The sequence below is a fragment of the Lissotriton helveticus genome, chromosome 5_1 (assembly GCF_964261635.1).
Source record: "Lissotriton helveticus chromosome 5_1, aLisHel1.1, whole genome shotgun sequence".
NCBI lineage: Eukaryota > Metazoa > Chordata > Amphibia > Caudata > Salamandridae > Lissotriton > Lissotriton helveticus.
In genome coordinates, this window is record NC_136065.1 from 2056309336 (window position 1) to 2056330242 (window position 20907).

General features: G+C 45.4%; 1 protein-coding gene and 1 long non-coding RNA gene across 5 annotated transcripts in view; one reads left to right on the forward strand and one right to left on the reverse strand.

Annotated features, from left to right (window-relative positions):
• Window positions 1-20907, forward strand: part of LOC144756284 (uncharacterized) — a 540171-nt gene that overhangs the window by 111674 nt on the left and 407590 nt on the right. The window lies entirely within an intron of this gene.
• LOC144756283 (uncharacterized) overlaps window positions 1-20907 on the reverse strand; it is a 362112-nt gene that overhangs the window by 80141 nt on the left and 261064 nt on the right. Inside the window, exon 16 of the mRNA XM_078645944.1 lies at window positions 16688-16740. Within this exon, the coding sequence (XP_078502070.1) occupies window positions 16688-16740 (53 nt within the window). The remainder of the gene's footprint in view (window positions 1-16687; window positions 16741-20907) is intronic.

A 20907-nucleotide genomic window follows, 5' to 3' on the forward strand; every position in this document is an offset into this window, starting at 1 on the left:
GGGCGGTGGCGATCGTTACAGAACCCCCTCTCGAGGACCGCCGTCCCGGCGGTCGGCCGGGTCTACCGGGAAACAGCTCATGGAACCGTGACACCAAGTCGGGACAATGTAAATTGGCCACAGGCTCCCAAGTCCTGTCCTCAGGGCCGAATCCTTTCCAATCAACCAGGTATTGAATCCTGCCGCGCACCAAGCGGGAATCCAAAATGGACTGCACCTCATACTCCTCATGTCCTTCAACCTCCACCGGCCGGGGACGTTCAGGCAATCTCACGCTCGGAAGACAAGGACGCAAGAGCGACACATGGAACACAGGATGGACTGTCCACGAAACAGGTAACGAGAGTTTCATGGCCACCGTATTAATGACCTCACAAATCCCATAAGGACCCACATATTTAGGCTTCAATTTCGATATACCTTTCAGATGCAGATTGCGCGTTGAAAGCCAGACTTTGTCCCCTACCTTATACTCAGGTTCCGGGGAACGCTTTCTATCAGCGAAACACTTCTGGGCTTTCTGTGCCTCTTTCAGATTGTTCCGAGCCTCGATCAGTATTGCCCGAAGATGAGCATGGTGTTCGTGGATCGCTGGCACCAAGGATTCCGCCGGCCACTCAAATGGAAGCATGTTCGGGTGAAAGCCGTAAAGGCAAAAGAACGGAGAACACCCCAGAGTGGAATGTACCGCGTTGTTATAGGCGAATTCCGCTAACCACAAAAGGACGGTCCAATCAGAAGTGTTCTGCAATGAAAAACAACGAAGGTATTGTTCGAGGGTCTGATTCAGACGTTCCGTTTTACCATCCGATTGCGGATGATAACTAGACGAAAGACGAGCATCTATCTGTAGAATAGTACATAGAGCTTTCCAAAAACGAGAAGTGAATTGCGTTCCCCGATCTGTGATTAACACACTCGGTACTCCATGTGGTCTCACTATATGTTGCAGGAAGACTCTCGCTAATTCACTGGATGAAGGCAGACCTGGTAAAGAGATGAAATGTCCCATTTTTGTGAGATGATCTACCACCACCAAAATGACTGTCTGTTTCTCACAAGGGGGCATCTCCACTATAAAATCCATAGACAAGGTATGCCATGGTTTGGGAGGTATCGGTAATGGCTGCAACAGTCCTGGTGGTTTGATGTGACTGGCCTTTCCCTGCGCACAGATCGCACAGTTCTTGACGTACTCCTTCGTATCCGCTCGGACGCTGGGCCACCAAAAGGATCGTTCCACAGTAGCGGTGGTCTTGTGAAAGCCCATGTGTCCCCCTAACACAGAATCGTGTGCCCATTCCAATACTTTGCGTTGCAACACGGTTTGAGGGATATACAAGGCATGGTGATGATACGCTAACTGATCTTTCTCACACCGGTTAGCAGGCTCTTCTTGTACCCAAGATGCAATATCCAAGTCTGCTAGGGAGACACGGACGTCTTCTAGAAAGTCATCGGATGTGACTAAGGCAATAGAATTGTCCGAATGTACAGTCCCCTTAAGAATGGAAGGAGGTTCAGAATGAATAGCTATGTCCTCATCCTCCAACCTGGATAGCGCATCAGCTTTCCCGTTGCGGGTCCCGGGTCTGTACTTGATCACAAAGTCAAAGTCTGAGAAAAAGAGGGTCCACCTCAGTTGACGAGGCGTCAAGGCCTTTGCTGTTTTTAAGAACAACAGATTACGATGATCGGTGTAGATCTCAACGGTATGCAGTGCCCCTAGGAGGTAGTGTCTCCATTCTTCGCATGCTCGCTTAATGGCGAGGAGCTCTTTGTCGGTGATGGTATAATTTACTTCACAGGCTGTGAGCTTCTTGGAATAGTACGCCACGGGGTGAAGCTGCCCTGTGGTAGGGTGCCGTTGTGACAGGATTCCACCGAGAGCGTACTGGGATGCGTCCGTTTCTAACACGAATGGCATCTTCGGGTCGGGATGCCGAAGGATGGGAGCCTGGGTAAACTTCTCTTTAAGGAGCTGAAATGAGTTCTCAGCTTCCTCTCCCCATGTGAAAGGGACATTTTTTCTCAAAAGGGCAGTGATAGGATGTATGATCATTGAAAAACCTTGTATGAATCGTCGATAGTAGTTGGCAAAACCAAGAAAACTCTGTACCGACTTCACATTCCGTGGCGTTTTCCAATTGAGGATAGCATTGACCTTACTCATGTCCATACGAAACCCCTGAGCATCGATTACGTATCCCAAAAAGGCAACTTGTTGAACATGAAACAGGCATTTCTCCAACTTGGCACATAGAGAGTTTTGTTGTAGCCGCTCCAATACAGTTCTCACATGTGTGATGTGGTCTGACAGAGACGTAGAATATATCAATATATCGTCAATGTAAACCACACAAAAAGACTCCAAACACCCCCTTAACACTTCGTCCATAAAGAACTGGAAGGCGGCTGGGGCGTTGCAGAGGCCAAAGGGCATTACCCTATATTCGTAAAGGCCAAACTTAGTCCTAAATGCAGTCTTCCACTCGTCCCCCTCCTTCACGCGGACTAGATGGTAAGCCCCGCGGAGATCAAGTTTGGTGAAGTAGCGTGCTCCTTTCAACTGATCCATCAAAACAGGAATCAGGGGCAGAGGGTAACGGTTCTTGATGGTTACTCTGTTTATGGCTCGATAGTCGATGCAAGGCCGCAACTCATCGCAATCCTTCTTAGGTATGAAGAAAATGGGCGAAGAAGCAGGAGAGGTGGAGGGTCTTATAAACCCAGACGCCAGATTGTCCTCTATGTAGGTCTTTAGATGTTGTGTCTCTTTTTCCGTCAGGGCGTACACCCGACTGCAAGGAATATCCGCACCCGGGATGAGATCTATCCGACAGTCGTAGGTGCGATGCGGAGGCAATTGGGTGGCCTTTTGTTTGTCAAACAAGGCGTGGAATTCCCGGTACTCTTGAGGCAAGACTGTAGCACAGCAAAAGGAATCAACGGAACATGCACCAGCTAGGTAAGCAGCGGGTGATGGAGTCAGAGGGAATTCCTGTGTTATCCCTTCCTGACAATGTTCTTTGCAATATTCTGAGGTCATATTGACAGTCCGAGATGACCAGCTTACCACAGGGTCATGCAGCGTGAGCCAGGGCATACCCAGAATGAGACGGAACTGCGGGGCGTCTATGAGGTCAAACTGGATGTACTCACAATGATCCTCTCCTATCCTCATTAGTAAAGCAAGCGTATGGTACGTTACAGGACCTGATGAAAGTACAGTACCATCCACTGCTTTAACAGTTTCAGGAGTTTGCTTCTTTTCACAAGGGATACCCATGCGAAAGGCATATTCTTGGTCGATATAGTTCCCCGTAGCCCCCGAGTCTAACAAGGCATCCACTCTTAGAACGTTCTGCTTAGCTACAAATAAAGAAACCCTCATGTTCATATGAGCTACGGCAGGGTGGAGGGTATTAGCCACATAAGGGGAGACCATGTTCGGTGGTCGTCTCAAATCAGAGGTCTCGATCTGATTCGAGACCTTCAGTTTTCCGTCGGCTCACTTGAGTGAAGAGCAGCCTGTACTCGGGGAAGAGGATTCCTCCCCGGAACATAATTCCTAGCTCTACAGTCATTGATGAAATGCCCACCTTTGCCGCAATACAGGCAAAGTTTGAGTCTCCGACGTCTGTCTCTTTCTTCCCGAGTGAGAGGACCACGGATTCCCCCTATTTGCATGGGTTCCGGACCTTCTGGTGTCTTTACTTTTTCTTCATTCCCCTGCCGTGGTTTAACCAAGGGATAGGAGTATCTATAGTCCCCCCTGTTTCTATCCCCTTTTCTTTCCAACAACCGGTGATCCAGTTGGACGGTCAGGTCTATTAATTCCTCACACGTAGAGGGCAATTGCACTACTTGTGCTAATACGTCCTTTAATTCTCCCCGTAAGCCCTGGTAAAACAAAGAAATCCGTTTCTGAGCCGGCCAATCTGTTTCTACGATGAGCCGGTTAAACGTAGTTATGTATGACAACAGATCTTGGGATCCTTGTCTTAAGGTCATCAATTCGCGATCTAAGGACAACATATGTGACTTCCTGTCGAATAATTTACGTAGTTCCAGGCAGAAGTCAGAGAAATCATGCAAAACAGGGTCATTTTTTTCCAGTAAGGGGATGGTCCAACTGGACGCATTCCCTCCCATGTAGGACATCATGAAGGCGGTTTTGGAAGCCTCGTCCTGAAAAACCGCAGGCTTACACAGGAAATGAAGGCGACATTGATTCAAAAATGTCTCAAATTTTCGAGGGTCTCCATAAAACCTTTCGGGAGGAGCCAGAGGTATTCCCTGGTTCTGGATGATATGGACCGTAGGGTTGGTTTCTGTGGAAGTGGAAGGGGCCGCAAACGAACCCCCTGGGTGGAAGGAAGGCGGCGGTTGCAAGGTCGCTGGCCTAATCAATGGTTTCGCAACCGGTTCCTTATGCGCTAAATCAGATATCTCTCTACGTAAGTCGGAGACCTCTTTGTATAATGCCTGGTTCTCTGCACGAGAGGTCTGTACTTCTTGTTGAAGTTCATAAAAGCTCTCCAACAAAGATGTAAGAATGGTATTGGTATCCATCGTCTAGGCTGGGCCGTATTCTTGGGCTTGTCAATCTGTCGGGATTGGAAGCAGCGCAAGAACACGCAAGCGCCACTAACCTGATACAGATGCCCGCAGAGACGATAGATGATAGTCCTCCCCACTCCGTACTGCACAAAACCCACCAATGGAATAACTCCACTATCTGAATATGTACAGAAGGGGGCAGGGAGGTGGTTTAGTAGTAGGGGTCTGGCACTTCTGGTATCGTCTGGATGATAACCCACGAGGACACTGGTACTAGAACTCTGCAGACAGAGGAGAGGACAGAGAACAATATCAATATCACTTCTGTTGCTGGCTGCACTAATACTCCCCCCCTTGATTCTGCAACTCACCAGCTTCTCTCCCCCTATAAACAAAACAGGAATCCATAAAGTTACTCTGCACGTTTGCAGATAGGCGGCCAGAAGGTCAGAGAAGTTAACTTCACTTCTCGTTTTGCACACACTCCTATGGTGTAGGCGAAAGATATGAGGGCTTGTAACATTCGGCGTTATTTGACACGCTTCTTGTTTACCATAATGCTCCTTATGTACAGTCTTAGCCCTATGAATAGAAAGCGTCGATAGACGCTGACAGTACTCTGTGACCCCAACAGTATAGAAACAAAAATGCTTAGCAAGTCATACAATCGTAGGAGGCGAGCCCGCTCTCCTTCAGTATACTTGCGGGGCAAAAACACGGTTTGCACGTTGCTTTCTCTGGAACACTGACCGCGCTGGCTCTTCGTCGGCGCTGGCTTCAAGCAGGAACACTGACCGCGCTGGCTCTTCGTCGGCGCTGGCTTCAAGCAGGAACACTGACCGCGCTGGCTCTTCGTCGGCGCTGGCTTTAAGCAGGAACACTGACCGCGCTGGCTCTTCGTCGGCGCTGGCTTCAAGCAGGAACACTGACCGCGCTGGCTCTTCGTCGGCGCTGGCTTTAAGCAGGAACACTGACCGCGCTGGCTCTTCGTCGGCGCTGGCTTCAGGCATAGAACTCCGGTGAAACAAGGTATCTGCTATGGTGGGAATACGGATCTAGATTGACAAGCCCCGTTATGTTCAGGAGGTGGTGCTTATATAAGGTCCTCCCATTGATTCAACCCCCAGCGCCGGATGGCCTTCTGGGACTTGTAGTTTTTCCCTACGGGGCGTTTCACATGGTAATTGGTGCATGCAGCCGTGTGGGCGGTGGCGATCGTTACACACCATTAACCATCAGTGCACACTTTCACCAGGCATACACACACCACCAGCCGTCAGTGCACGCTTTCACCAGGCACACAGAGTAGTGAGTGCAGAGTAGTGAGTAGAGTAGTGAGTAGTGAGTAGTGAGTGCAGAGTAGTGAGTAGTGAGTGCAGAGTAGTGAGTAGTGAGTGCAGAGTAGTGAGTAGTGAGTGCAGAGTAGTGAGTAGTGAGTGCAGAGTAGTGAGTAGAGTAGTGAGTAGAGTAGATTAGTGAGTAGTGAGTGCAGAGTAGTGTGTAGTGAGTAGAGTAGTGAGTAGAGTAGTGAGTAGTGAGTGCAGAGTAGTGAGTAGTGAGTGCAGAGTAGTGAGTAGTGAGTGCAGAGTAGTGAGTAGTGAGTAGAGTAGTGAGTAGTGAGTAGAGTAGTGAGTAGAGTAGTGAGGTGAGTAGAGTAGTGAGGTGACTAAAGTAGTGAGTGCAGAGAAGTGAGTAGTGAGTTGAGTAGTGAGTTGAGTAGTGAGTTGAGTAGTGAGTAGAGTAGTGAGTAGAGTAGTGAGTAGTGAGTAGAGTAGTGAGTAGTGAGTAGAGTAGTGAGTGCAGAGTAGTGAGTAGTGAGTGCAGAGTAGTGAGTAGAGTAGTGAGTAGTGAGTAGAGTAGTGAGTAGAGAGTAGAGTAGTGAGTAGAGTAGTGAGTAGAGTAGTGAGTAGTGAGTGCAGAGTAGTGAGTAGAGAAGTGAGTAGTGAGTTGAGTAGTGAGTAGAGTAGTGAGTAGAAAGTAGTGAGTTGAGTAGTGAGTAGAGTAGTGAGTAGAGTAGAGTAGAGTAGTGAGTAGAGTAGTGAGTAGAGTAGAGTAGTGAGTAGTGAGTGCAGAGTATAGTAGTGAGTAGAGTAGTGAGTGCAGAGTAGTGAGTAGTGAGTGCAGAGTAGTGAGTAGAGTAGTGAGTAGTGAGTAGAGTAGTGAGTAGAGAGTAGAGTAGTGAGTAGTGAGTAGAGTAGTGAGTAGAGTAGTGAGTAGTGAGTGCAGAGTAGTGAGTAGAGTAGTGAGTAGAGTAGTGAGTAGAGTAGAGTAGTGAGTAGAGTAGAGTAGTGAGTAGAGTAGAGTAGTGAGTAGAGTAGAGTAGTGAGTAGGACATCACAGGCAGCAGCTGTGCAAGCTTCTTACACTCACAAGGAGACCACAGGCAGCAGAGGTGCAAGCTTCTCACACTCACAAGAAGGACATCACAGGCAGTAACGGTGCAATATTCGCACACTCACAAGGAGATCACTGGCAGTACACACCACATGAACACACTCCATAACACATAGCAACAATACATTGGCATTTACAATGCCATTAGCTCAAACTCAAATAAATCCGAGCCCGATTGCATTTCTAATGCTTGTTTATTTCTCCATGGTTGCCTGTCAGCCTTATCCACGCTGATAGGCACAGCATTCACAAAGTGTTTCTTTCAGTGCTGGGTGCATTCTTCCTCGATTTCTCTGCCAGCACACTCACCGGTGACTCACCTCAGCTGCACATTCCTTTCAGGTACCTCTCCGGTGCTTGTATAGAGCTCTTTCAGTGACACGCTCACTTCATTACTGTATTGTTCCTCCATGGTTGCCTGCCAGCCTTATCCACGCTGATAGGCACAGCATTAACAAGGTAGTCTCCAGATGTTTTCGTCCAGTGTTGGTACATGCTTCCTCTATCTCTCCGCCAGTACATTCACCGCTAACTCTCCTCAGTTACTCATTCCTTTTAGCTACCTCTCCGGTGACGCGCACACCATTTTGCGTGTATGGAGTTCTTTGAGTGTCATGCTCACTTCTATCCTTTATTATATATACGACGGTGACACACACACCATCCTTTGTGTGTCATCTCCAGTGCTTCTCCACCTTCTCTCCTACAATCATTGGCGGTGACACGCACATTCTCCATCGTGCGCAAATTTTATTTACATTGCATCAAACACTGCCTCCTACAGTCTCTCTAGCCGGACCCTTCTTTTGTCAAATCTTTCTTCTCCCCGGGGTTTTATCTCAGTATTTGCTTCCCAACATGGCTGCTGCAAGCATGACCCAACCCACGCCTTTTCTAAATGAATGTGGGAAACCCAACCTACCTGAAAGGAATGGGTCAAGATCTTCAAATCGTACCTGATCGCCATTGGGAGGGGGGAAATTCAGTGCTGTAAGAAAACAACACATTATCCTTCACAATCTGGGTACCCATGGGAGGAAAGACTTTGATACTCTACCTGAACCAGACCTAGAAGAAGATGGAGACGCTAACAAAACATCTTTAATAAAATTAGAAATACACTTCGGAGACAAAGTCAACATTGTGCTGGAACGCCTCAAGTTCTTCTGTAGAGTTCAATGGAAGCATGAAAGAATGTCCAGCTATGTAGCTGTGCTGAGAGGTCTAAGTGAACTATGCCAATTCGGAGATCTCAGCGACTCTCATTAGGGACCAAATGATGAGGTGCGCCAATAATTGTAAAATCCAAGAGAAATTGCTGCAAAAACAACCTGATTTACATGCAGCGATCAAGTTGGCTAAATCTATTGAACATACCGCACTATGTATGAAAGATATTAGACCTAATCCAGTTCTACCTGAACAGTCCCATTCAGTCCAGAGCCAAGTGCCTGAAATTGTTGAATCAGAAAATGTTGATACTATCAACGGAAACACTATTTGTAAAATCAAAGGTGCTAAAACCCATAGTTCTACTCGTGACGACAACCCCAACAGACTTCAATATTACCAGTGAGGTAGTAGCAACCACCTTGCCAACAACCCAAATTGCCAAGCCATATCAGCTATTTGCAAGAAGTGCAATAAGAAAGACCACCTAGAGTTTGTCTCAGTAAACAGAGCAGTGCGGCGGCTACTCCTGAGCCAAATATTCAGGCAGTAAAGAAAATGATCTTCCAAGTCTAAGACACAAGCTCCGTAAATCAAATAAACTACCCACAATATTGGGTAGGGGGGCAAGAAAATCAACATGTTTGCAGATTCATGTTCTCCATTCACCTTTTTGAACGTTACAGACTTTAATAAAATGAACTTCTGTAAAGAAAGGGAATTAACTAAACCCAGCATTTCTTCCAGCAGCTACACTAGAGAATCTATCCCTTTAAAGGGTTTGGTCAAAACTCACATTTCATTTAAAGACCGTATCACCCTAGGGAAAGTCTACATAGTTGAGGAGGGGCCCGACCTCCTTGGTTGGCAACACCAAAAAGAGTTGGGCATAAAACTGGATCCTAACAACCCAGAGCAAGTTCTTACCATTGATTTGTCCCCCCAGGGTGAAACCTTCATCAAATAATTCCCTGATGTTTTCACTTCCAAACTTGGGCTCCTTAAAAGTTTCCAACACAAAATAATTGAAACCCAATGCCAAACCCATTGCACACAAAACTAGGCCAATACCTCACCTTATGTGGGAACCCCTTAAAACTGAACTGGCCAGGCTACAGACCCTAGGTGTAATACAACCTGTGGATTGTACTGCATGTGACGCACCTATCGCTAAGAAAGTCCATGGGAATGACAATAGATTGTGCATCGACCTCAGAGACCTCAATTATAACATAATCATTGAAAGACACCCACTTCCAGGCATCCACGAGGTTTTAAGCACCATGGGGGAAGCCACTTGCTTCAGTGTACTAGATCTTGCCAGTGCCTACCATCAAGTAGAGTTATACCCTGACTCCAGAGAGTTAACTGCTTTTACCACTCCTCTGGGGTCATACATGTTCCTCAGAATGCCGTTTGGACTCGCTTCAGCAGCAGCGGTATTTCAAAAGATAATGCAGCACATACTTGAAGGGGTCCCCAAAACCTTGTGCTTCCAAGACGATGTCTTGATCTATGGAGCAACACCTAAGGAGCATGATTCCTCTCTCAGGACGGTCCTCAAGAGATTCAAAGAGGCGGGCCTTACCCTTAAAGAAGAAAAATGCCAAATCGGGGTGGGAACCGTTGACTACCTAGGGCACACCATATCAAGGGACGGATTTAAACCCAAGTTAAGTCTTCTTGATGCTATTGAAAAAGCCAATGCACCCACTACTAAACAAGAACTCCTATCCTTCCTGGGTCTTGCAGAATACTTGGCCAAATATGTCAAGAACTTTTCTGATATTTCAAAAGACTTTAGGGAACTCACAAAAAAACATACTACCTTCAAATGGCTAGGGGTGCACCAAGAAGCCTTTGACAACATCAAAAAAAGCATTTTAAATGCCCCCCACTTATGAATTTTGACCCGTCCAGGCAGACCATTCTGACAACCGATGCCAGCAAAAACGAACTTGGAGCAACCCTCTCTCAAGTCATGGGGGGAGGGAACGCACTGTTGCTTTCGCTTCCCGCACTTTCAACAGCTCTGAAATGAACTACTCTGTCATACAGAGAGAAGCCCTGGCCTACTTCTGAGCGATTAAACATTTCAAGTTCTACCCTTGGGGGATAAAGTTTACAGTTCGCACCGATCACAAGCCCTTCATCTACATGTTCAGTTCCAAAGGCTCAACTAATAGTACACCCAGAGTAGCTAGATGGGCACTATGCCTAGAAAGCTTTGTTTTCATACTTGAATATGTCGTAGACGACCTCAATACTGCTGCTGACTTCCTTTCAAGGGCACCATTAGAAATATTCAAAAACGTTGAAACATCCGAATTTCCCATCTTACAGGTCCACTCCTCCACAATAAAGCAAGATGAATGGATTGAGAGCATGACTCAAGATGCCACACTGTCCTGTCTTAAAAAGTATACCCTTCATGGATGGCCTGCTTCACGTACAAGTGTCAGTCAAGACCTAGACAAATACTGGGAAATAAGACATGAGATTAACTTGAACAATGATTACATATGGAGAAACAACAAGATCATCCTTCCAGAAGGTCTGAAGGACAAAATAATAGAATTGGTTCTTGAAGCCGTACGAAAAATAGACTCAGAGAGCACTATTGGTTTCCCAAAATGGACTCTATGGTCGAGACCAAAGTCAAGAACTGTACCATATGCGCCAATAGCAACAAAACAAAATGCACCCAAATGGCACCTCTTTCCCCAGTCTCCATTCCGGACAAACCATGGGAGAAATTAGCTCTGGACATCATCGGCCCGATCATTGCTACTCGCACTCTGCACTTTTTCCTTTCCTGAGGCGGAAAGCCGGGAAGGTTAGGCTGCTCATTTGTGTTTTACTTGTGTTTTACCTTAAATGAAAATTTAAATTGTTTTACCTTGTTCCCTGCCGATTCTGCACACTTGCTCCTCTCGCCCACGGCTACTTCCCAGGCACTTACGTCACCCCGCGCAGCCGATTGGTGCTGTCGCGAGTCTGACCCGGGGGTGAGCAGACATCTTGCAGGGAGGTGCAGGGTTGGCGGTCCAGACATTCCGACCCTCCTGCCCTCCTTCCGGTATAAATGTGTCTCCCTTTTCGCCTGCGTAGCGGGCGGGCGCGCCAAAGGCGTGCCCGTCTGCGCCCGTCCAGGCCCATATGGGTCCAGGGGCCCCAACCCCTGGCCAAATTGCGACGCCTAGACTTGTGTATGAGGCGAAACAACTCTATGCTCTGAGACCCACATTAAATCATACTTCTCCTATGTTTGGTGAGTTTGATCAGCTTTCGCATGAGTGCCCACACTGCACATTCTCTCTTGATGTCCCGCAGCTCTGTTGTAGCCCCATGCAGAGGTATTCTACTTTCCCCTCCTTGGGTTACACATTTTTCAGTTTGAACTGCCGCTCTTTACCGAAACATAGAGGCGAGATTTTCGATCTCCTCACAGACGAATCCCCTGATGGCCTTTTTATCACTGAAACCTGGCTTCATGCCGGCTCCGGTCCTGATGTGGCAGAAGCACTTCCTACTGGCTATGCCATTGTCAGGTGTGACCGCCCCAGAAAAACTGGGGGCGGTGTGGCTATTATATTTAAAAATTCCTATCAATGCCAACTCGATTCTGTTGTTTTAGACAATTGCGAGGCAGCCCATTTTAAGCTCGCTCTGCACCCTAAGACGACTCTTACTGGCCTACTAGTCTATCGGCCTCCTGGTCCGGCTAATACATGGCTGGCCTCGTTTACTGATTACTTAAGCTCGGTGCTCTCATCCTCCAGCAATTTTCTTGTGGTGGGTGATCTTAATGTGCATTTGGAAGATCCCACAAATAGCCTGAGTAATGCTTTAATTGATGATTTGGCTGCTATGAATCTCACCCTACATAACAACGGCCCAACCCATTGTGGTGGTCATTTACTTGATCCCATCTTTTCTAATATGCCCCAGTTACACTGCTCCTTATCCCTACCAGTTTCTTGGTCAGACCACTATTTAATTAAATTCTCAGTCGTGAATACTGTTGCACCTACCAATAGCAAAGCCTCTGGAAACATACTGAAGAGAGACTGGAAAAAACTTGACTCAGGTCTTTTAAACGAGGTCCTCGCTGACCATCTACCGTTTAGTCGCCTCGACTTAGAAGATACCGAATCTGCGGCCAGTGCCGTGAATGTCTGGCTTTCTGAAGCCATTGATTTTTGTCTTCCTTCAGTTTTGAAGAGAAAATTAACTCACAGAACCATTGCCCCTTGGTATAATGAGTCACTTCAAACTGATAAATCCCGCTGTAAGAAACTCGAACGGGTTTGGAGAAGAGATTATTCCCCCTCTGCTTGTCTCATCTATAAAACTGAACTGAAGCAATACCACAAAGCCTGTGCCCAGACTAGGGCTAGCTATGTGAATAAGATGATTTCTGAAGCTTCTAATAAATCTAAAACACTGTTTAGTGTTGTCAAGGAGCTTGCTGGCTCTAAAACTACGGCCATACTGCCTCCCTTATCCAATGATAAATGTGACGAGCTCGCTCAGTATTTCATCTCTAAGATTGAGAATATCCATCTGGACATTACTGCGCAGGGAGCTGGTAACATCAGTAACACCTCTGCCAACTTGCCCCCTGCTGCTGCTGAAGTGATTCTTCACACTCCGACTTCAGCTTCACTTTTGTCCTGGCCAGACCTTCTCCCCTCTACTCTTTCAGAGATTTTGGGTAAAGTTAAGTCGGGCTCGCTGTTGGACCCTGTACCTGTTTCCATTCTACGATCCTTGGAGCCCCCCCCTGCTTTCTATTATTTGCACTCTGCTAAATCACTCCCTGAATACGGCAACTGTCCCAAGCTGTTGGAAACATGCAATGGTGTCACCACTCTTGAAAAAGCCCACCATGGACCCTAATGTTTCTCTCTGTTGCCTATCTTTTCCAAAGTTTTGGAGAGACATATCCACACGCATCTATCTCAGTATGTGGCGCTTAACAATTTCCTACATCCCTCTCAGTCTGGCTTTCGCCCGGGATTCTCTACGGAGACCACTCTTTTAGGTGTGACAGAAAATCTACGTTTACATCTGGATCGAGGGGAAACTGCTGCACTGATATTGCTCGATCTCAGTGCAGCATTTGATACTATATCACAGTATACTCATCAGATCCCTCGCACACCTTGGTATTGGTGGCAAGGCTTTGGATTGGTTCTCGTCTTTTCTTAAAGACCGGACTTTCCAAATTTTTTCTCACCCTTCCACTTCTAAAGTTTATCTATCCCCACACGGTGTACCCTAGGGTTCCATTCTTAGTCCTCTTTTGTTTCATCTCTACGTCACTCCTTTAGCTCATATTGCTCAAAGGGCCGGTCTTAATTTATTTACTTATGCTGATGATTCACAGATTGTTTTTTCCCTATCCCAAACTGACCCTACCCTGCCATCTCCCCTGGAAATTGGACTTAGTGATATAGCAAACTGGATGAATAGGAATTTCCTTAAATTAAATGGTGGGAAGACGGAGGTTTTGGTTTTGGGCAGTAAACCTGACCTTTGGAGTCCATGTCACTGGCCTTCAGCTATGGGTGCACTGCCAGTTCCGTCTGCGTATGTACGTAACCTTGGAGTGATTATTGATAGGGGGCTATCTATGAGGGACCAAGCCAACAGAGTGTTTGCCACCTGCTTTACCATCTTATGGTGGCTTGGAAAAATTTTTGGGATGCTCCCCTCGGACACCCAGAGATCTGTGGTTGACGCCTTGGTGACCTCCAGATTGGACTATGGCAACGTACTCTATCTGGGGTCCACCAAGGCGGTCACCCGCCGTCTCCAACTGGTACAAAATGCGGCCGCGCGACTCCTTTGTGGATGTCGTAAATCTGACCACATTACTGAACGCCTGAGGGAACTTCATTGGCTACGTGTGGAAAGCCGTATAAAGTTCAAGGCGCTATGCTACATGCACAAGATTAAGATGGGTGTGGCTCCCCTCTATCTTCAGTCGCTTGTTAAGCCCTATTCTCCTTCCCGTTTGCTCCGTTCTTCCTCTCAACACTTATTCTGTGCTCCTAAGTATAGGTTGTCCAGAATGGGGGGCGGTGCATTTGCCAACTTGGGACCCAGACTGTGGAACTCCCTCCCGCTGGCTGTCCGTGCGGAGGTCAATTATGTTTGCTTTCGAAGAGCTGTTAAAACCTGGCTCTTCAACCAGTAGATTCTTACTTTTCTTGGGTGTCAGGTTACTTGTGACAATCAGCGCCGGGAAACCAGCTTGGGTAGCTGTAGCGCTTTACAAATTTAATAAATAAATAAATAGATAAATAATTAAGAGAGGTGTCACTAAAAGATTTGCGTTTGTCCTGACGTATTTTCACTCCCACTGGGTAGTCATTAAAATGGTACACCAAACTACTACAGATTCCCTGATCAACTTCCTATGAGATACCTTTGTCACCGAAGGCATACCGGCCACCCTGGTCAGGGATAATGGTGTCCAATTCACCTTGTCAGTCATGTCTAACTTCCTGACCAGCTTAGCCATAACCCACCTAAAAACAGCTCTGTACTGTCTCGAGCTAACGGCTTGGTCGAGAGAGTAAACAGGATGGTGAAAGAGAACATACAGCTAGCTTGCATCAACAACCTACCTGTTCAACGCTCTATTCAAGATCTGCTCTGGGCTTATCATACCACCCCCAACCTGGTCACTGGCATTTCCCCATTCTCATCGCTCAGGAGAAGAAAACCCAGTACAAAGTTCTTCCTTAACTGGATCGGGGGTGGAGAGGTAATAGCACATTCTTTTGACAATGCCGAACCCAAAATAGCTTCTCATCAAGCCAACTACAAAGAACAATATGATCAAAAGCGTGAATCTAAGAACCAAGAATGGCCAGTAGGCGTTTAGGTTGCAGTGAAAAAACCCACACTCGCAGGGGGTCATGAATCTAAGTTCTATGAACCCACAGAATAGTGGACATCAAAAACAACACTGTAGTCCTTGAGAATGGGCAAAACTAGAGCATTGACCGGTTGAATAAATGCCCAAACTTTGAGGACACCACTCAAGGGGGGCCCTGAAGTTCAGGTCACACCTTCCAGGAGCAGTACCAGAAGACCTACTGTTTCACCCAAATGGCATAAAGACTGCATAATGCAATAACGTTATAACCTCTTTTACATTGTTTTATGGGGGGAAGATGTGTTATAGTTCCCTAGAGTTACTTTATCTGCCTTATAACATGCCTCCTCATTCCTGTGGTCTCTCCCACCTTCTCTCTTACCCTACCTGTTCCAGGCGTCTTTGTAACATTGTGTAACTCACAAACACTTCCAGAAGGTCAGAGTAGACTTCATACCACCAACAAGTACTGGCAACGCCAATAGATATGGCTTATGAATTAAAGTGCCTTTTTTGTCACTGATGGGTTTAGGCACTCAGTAAGTCATCATGCATGTACTTTGTCTCTCATCCTTGCACTCTTGTATCCATTCATTCTTCCACTGACTCATTCTTGAATTCTCCCTCTGTCACAACCACAATAAAACACACACAAGCTCAACAAAATAGCACAATACACGAAAAGAATAGAAGTAAAAGAAGACATTTTTTCTAAACCTGGTCGATATAGGTTTGCCATAACAAAATTAATCATAGCACGGAGTGTCTTGCAGAGGTATTATGATTAGCCTAGCATTGATTTATAGCACCCCATTTAGAACCAATGTGTTGGCCATCTTGTAATGGTAAAATAATGATACACTGTGGACATCAGCATTCCATAATAGTCTCCTGGTTTAGAGAAAGTGGCAAAATGAGCAGCAATCAATTGACCCTTTATCATTGCTTGGACAGCTAAAGTTTAATCTTAAGAAATATTGAAATTTAAAGAGAAGCAAAGAACTACAAAAGGAGAACATCAAAATCTTAAGGAATAGCCAATCAGCTCTGACGCTGAAGCACACTCATTTTCAGGTGGATGTACATATGTGATCAGAAAATTATGTAATTGGCAGAACAAGAGATCTTAATCCTGGCTCCCATTATGCGAGCTGCACCAAAGTTCTCGTGTGGTGATTCTTACATATTTGTCTGACGACAGCTGCACTGTCAAGCCAGACCATAAAAAGAACCGCCTAATGTTTCTCATGGGAGTGAAACACATACCCATTTATGTATTTACCCCAGTAAAAGAGTGTGGCACACAGTGCCAGTGCCTCTGCTGCTTAACCGCATCCGCGCTAGCGGTTTTCCCGCTGTGCGCGGCGTTTTTTTAAAAAACCGTGTTACATGACGAGCTCGGCTTGTCATGAGCATACGAGCGTCGTAACTCATGACGAGCTGAGCACGTCATGAGCGGGGAAGGGATTAAATTAAGATAGAATCAGGTGATGTGAAGCAACTAGTTAAATATATAACTTGAAAAGAAACATTAAATAGCCAACATTGGGCACTGTCTGTGGAGCGTTTCCTAGTACCTTCTACTTTAACCCATATAGAGTAACTTCTATGTCCCCCTCAGCCCATTGGAACCCATCAGTATGAAAACACCATGCTGACACCACTTACCTGATCAGGAACAAAGACATCCAGCAAGTGCCGCAGGGAGTCGCATTCAGTTACTGGTGGGACAAGGAATGATGAGATGTTAGTGAGTTTATTAGGCAGACCTCTATAAACATTTCTCTTCTGTGAACACATCAGTGGTTTGAATTCTCTTCAGTGGTGCCAAAGGGTAAACATGGCAAAATAGAAGTTGGGAGGAAAGCTAAGTGTTATGATTCTTGAATAATATCGTCCTCCATTCATTGTTTTTCCGTCTAAGGACTCGGACATTCGTAAAAAAAAAAGGCTTGCTTATTTGGGGAATATTTCAAAACAGGGGCTTAGATCGTAGATCCTGGAGGATCACTGCTTGGAGATGCATTATGGCTATTTAATTTTGTGGGTACAGTACATCAAAGATACTCTAAGGGTCCCAGGGAGGCCAGAGTTGTTCTGTCATCCAGAGACGATCTTGGAATCTGATGTAAGCTGGGTCAAGGAGTCTTGTCAGCGGTTTATGCAGCAAAGAAGGGCATTGGGGTCTCTGTCTAAAAAACCTGTCTGCATTCTATGTTGGTCAAACTATCATGCAAATAGAACTATACCTAACATTGGATATGTCGGTTTTCACAGGCGTCTTTTGCTGTACTTCTGACTAAATCTGTTCCCGCACTTATTAGTCAGATGGCACAGTCCCTCATCGGCTGTTACTTGTACCTGTGATAATGTTACTGTACTTGACACTTTACACATCGTTTTTATTTGACCCATTTTTAATAATCTTAGATCTAAATACATGCGCCCTTTACTGCGGCCACTGGGTTTTACACAAGCAAGACCGGCTTTACCATACCTACAATTTCTAGACAAGTTTGTTGTTATATGTCATGGTTTTTAGCAGGAGTTTTCCATTCCTGATCAATGGTTATAATTGTTCTCTGAAGTTTTTAATGCTTATATACTGTATGTGTTATAATGATTTATTATAATCAAATAAAGTGATTTGACCAGTGCTTTGTTTTCACTGAGACATAAGTAACAATATGGACAACTGTTCATTTTTCATTTATCTTTTTCCTCCGAGACACTGAGGGCGCCACTCTCAAAGATCGTCTTATCTTTGATATTTATTTTGAGTAGGATATTGATTAAATTATAACATGATCATTTGAAACGGTGTTCAAGTCTTTGATGGGACTCAGAGAGAGGGAATCCATCAAATTGTTTCAAAGGCACAATCTAGACGCTACAAACCAATAGTGGAATAGATTTAGGAGTAAGAAAGAGTGTTGGTGAGAATGGTGTCTTCTCATTAGCATATTCCCAAATCGTACTCCCAAGGCCAGTCCTCACAGTTTCAGGCCATGTTGCCATCAACCACTAGTTGTGCCTGCTATAAGCATTTGATTATAGACCAGACACTAGATTATGTCTGCTCTTCCTATGGCTGTCTTTTCACTGAAATCAAGGCTGCATGAAAGGGAGATAGCCGTCACCTCACGGACACTAAATGAGACAGAGGTGGTGTGGAGTAATTGAGTGTGAACTCATACCTTGTGTGGGCAGTGTGTCTTTTTAGCCATTGTGTGTAAGGATACACATTTGTGCTTGAAAATAGATTAAAAACCATTGGTGAACATCTTCTTCTGGGGGTGCTGGGGTTTTCTTCGAAGGCTTGTAGGTTCAAAACTACAAAAATACTGTTTTGAGTTAGTGTGTGTGTGTCCTGGTGCAGTATGTGTTTGTCATGTCTTCCTTGTCCCCGAGATAGTTGTCAGTGACTCTGAATGAATGGAAACATTGTTGCTGTAATTGGTAAAGTTAAGATTTGTCTAGGATATGTATTTCCTAGGAACAGTGGTGGAAAGCCAAAACAAGGACAAATTCTTGCATCAGTGAGAAAGTACATTAGGGAAGGCTGGCCCTCTAGTAAGAATTCACCAGGTGCCCTGCAGAGCACTGTTTAGAAAATCTTTGACCCTACTCCCTGATGAAGACCTTGTGCAAACTGCTTTGTTTATAGGGTCGAATCATTTGTGGTTGTGACTTTTTACTTTTTGAAAGCAACTCTCTTTTTAAAATCCGCTTTTCCAAGCTACCTTTTGTAACAAGAAGTCAAAAGAAGTTTTTTGTTTGTTGTCTTTCGGTATTTGTTATATTTATAAATCGGCACAGTGTTTGGTGTGTCACACGTGTCAAGTTATCTCATTTTCATCTCAGAGTCACAGTAGCCCTCAATTGTCAATATTAAAAACATAGCACAGGATTGATTGTTTCTGCATAAATAATATTGGACTTTTCTGTATGACTTTTTTGTTTGCTTATGTTAAGCTTAGCAGTGCTCTCAGTTTCAGCCGGATACCCGCAGGGTGCCCATAAACAATGGTATATGTTTTTCACTTAGTTATTCCCCTTACAGTACCCCCAGTTTACTGCTACCTTGGCATCAACAACCACAACAATAGCATGGACCAGTACGACAACAGCTTTCACCACAGCCACGGCTGCCCCCATTGGAGGTCTTGGCTTCCTATTGCTCATATTCAGAGAGTATGTGGCTTGGCAATTCAGACTGGACTGTTCCTTTTGGAGCAGGATCACGGCTAATTAGCATGTTCCTGGGTCTAAAATACGGTGGCATGTTGTGCAAAAAAAACGATGGACTGGGATGCGACTCTGAGGTAGCACGCCCTAGTTACAAGCAAGCTGGACTATAGGAACACCCTCTATGCTGTGCTCCACAAAATAACTCATCAGAAGGCTGAAGAACATTACAGACTCTGCAGCCAGACTCACTCATAATCTCCCACACTACACTCACATCACACCACACCTAAAGGGGCTCCACTGGCTCTTGGTAGACAAATGTGCAGAATTCAAACTCCTCACCCACACTTTCAAGTCTCTACATAACACTGGCCCAGCATACCCCAACAATCAGATCTGATTCACAAACCTTACAGACACCTCTGCTCGTCCGGGTGCCTACTTGCATACATTCTACGCCCAGAGAGATCCAGATCTGGCAGTCAAACCTTTTCCTGCATCGCCCTTAAAGCGTGCCACTATACATAAGCGTCTTTTCCTCATTCTTGATTTTGCAAGAAACTGAAACTGAAGACCTGGCCTTTGGAGTAGTCCCACTAGATCATAGGTTTTACTAGACTCACACCTTCTCAGTGCCAGTATACCCTGCCAGGTGATAGTGTGCTCTACAAATCTACATAACATAATCTAAAATAACAACCACAATAGCTTTCTTCCCAACATGGACTACATAAGCAACACTAGCCAACTCAGCCACCACCACAGTAGTAAGCACAGCTGCAACAAAAGTTGACAGTATAGTGTGTACCACAAAAGTGACAACAGCTCCTAACACAGCTGTAAGCACAGCTGCCACAGCTGGACTGGGGATTCAATCTCTAACTTCTTCCTTCATGTGTCCTTCAAAGAACCCCTCCCCACTCAACTGTTGGGTTATGCCATACTTGACTGCTTAGGTGGTTGGACAGCGCCTCAAATGGTCTGCTCCCCTCTCTCTCTCCTGTGTAGACGCCGTGTAATACTCTTTTGGGGACCTAACAGTGCTTCAGTTGTCTTGTATAGGACATGTAACTTGTAAAGTGCATCCATACCCTCCCACCATGTCCAGAGGCAGGAAGACAGTGTTTGGCCAAATTTTTGGAAACCCAAATAATGTGGGGCAGAATATCGTGTCAAAAATATCAGGGACAAAAATATTGTGAAGGTCATCTTCTTTGGGTAAGTAAAGTTTACCTATGCATATCTCCACATATATGTAGCTTCAGGATATATATATCATCAAGGTTCGTAGATCTGGAGTTAAGAATAGTATATTTATACCTACCTATTTGCACTTACCTTCTCGATATTTTGTATCGTACTCTATACTTTGTACTCTATTTTTTTGACCCAATATTCTGTCCACACAATGTTTGTGTTTCCGATATTCTGTCACTGATCCAGACAATTCAATGTTGCATAGTTCAAATTATTGCTGCCCCACTGTGATACTTTCCTCCTGCATTGACAATCTGTGGAGGGGTCTGTCTACTAAAACCTTCTACAGCATTACAAGAGCAAGGGGCAAAATGTACTGCCACTGCATTGGCAAAGTGTGGGGACTGTACAAGCAATTTTCCCTCACCTTGCCAAAAGAGGTAAAATTCCACCACTTCTTGCGTCTTTGTCCAAGGATGAGTTGGGAAAATGCCCCCTTA